The sequence below is a fragment of the Condylura cristata genome, unplaced genomic scaffold (assembly GCF_000260355.1).
Source record: "Condylura cristata isolate star-nosed mole 26May11 unplaced genomic scaffold, ConCri1.0 scaffold00058, whole genome shotgun sequence".
NCBI lineage: Eukaryota > Metazoa > Chordata > Mammalia > Eulipotyphla > Talpidae > Condylura > Condylura cristata.
Genome location: NW_004567159.1, coordinates 327,071 through 327,600, shown reverse-complemented (window position 1 = coordinate 327,600; position 530 = coordinate 327,071). Strand labels below are relative to the sequence as shown.

The window sequence follows — 530 nt, the reverse complement described above, 5'->3', positions numbered from 1 at the left end:
GGGGGCCCGCCCCACCGATGACCGGGACAGTGGGGCCCATGACCCGCAGGCCCAGTGGCCAGGCACCCCTGGGGACTCCCGAGCCTCCCGGACCAGAGGCCAGAGGCCACTGTCCCCTCCTGCTGCCCAGGCTGGGGGACACGCACTGCCCAGGCTCTGTCATCCCCCCTGCAGGGGACCAGTGCCCGCTGGGGCGGGAGACACGTGACCACCCGAGGAAGCGGGACGTTCTGGGGGCTGCTGGCGCCGTGCCACCTGCACAGGGCGTCTGGGCAGCTGGAGAAGGGGCAGGGCCCAGCGCCCTCAGTGGACGTGACGGGCCCGGCCAGACGCTGCCCCTCCTGGCCTGCGGAGGCTCCGGGGGTCAGACGCAGACCCCCGAGGAGGTGCCCGACCCTGGGCCCGGCAGGGACCCCCACGACTCCGTGTGCTGTGCAGGCAGGGCGGGGGCCGGCGGAGGGGTCCCCCGGGCCAGTCAAGGCCTCTGGACAAGGCTGGGGTGGGGGAGGCCCTCAGCCGCGAGACCGCGC

At 75.3% G+C, this 530-nt stretch overlaps 1 protein-coding gene across 1 annotated transcript in view; it reads left to right on the top strand.

Annotated features, from left to right (window-relative positions):
* Nucleotides 1–17: 17 nt before the first annotated feature.
* The window catches only part of ARHGEF16 (Rho guanine nucleotide exchange factor (GEF) 16), a 48,457-nt gene continuing 47,944 nt past the window's right edge, over nucleotides 18–530 (top strand). The window contains exon 1 of the mRNA XM_012734525.1: nucleotides 18–438. Coding sequence (XP_012589979.1) covers nucleotides 18–438 — 421 coding nt within the window. The remainder of the gene's footprint in view (nucleotides 439–530) is intronic.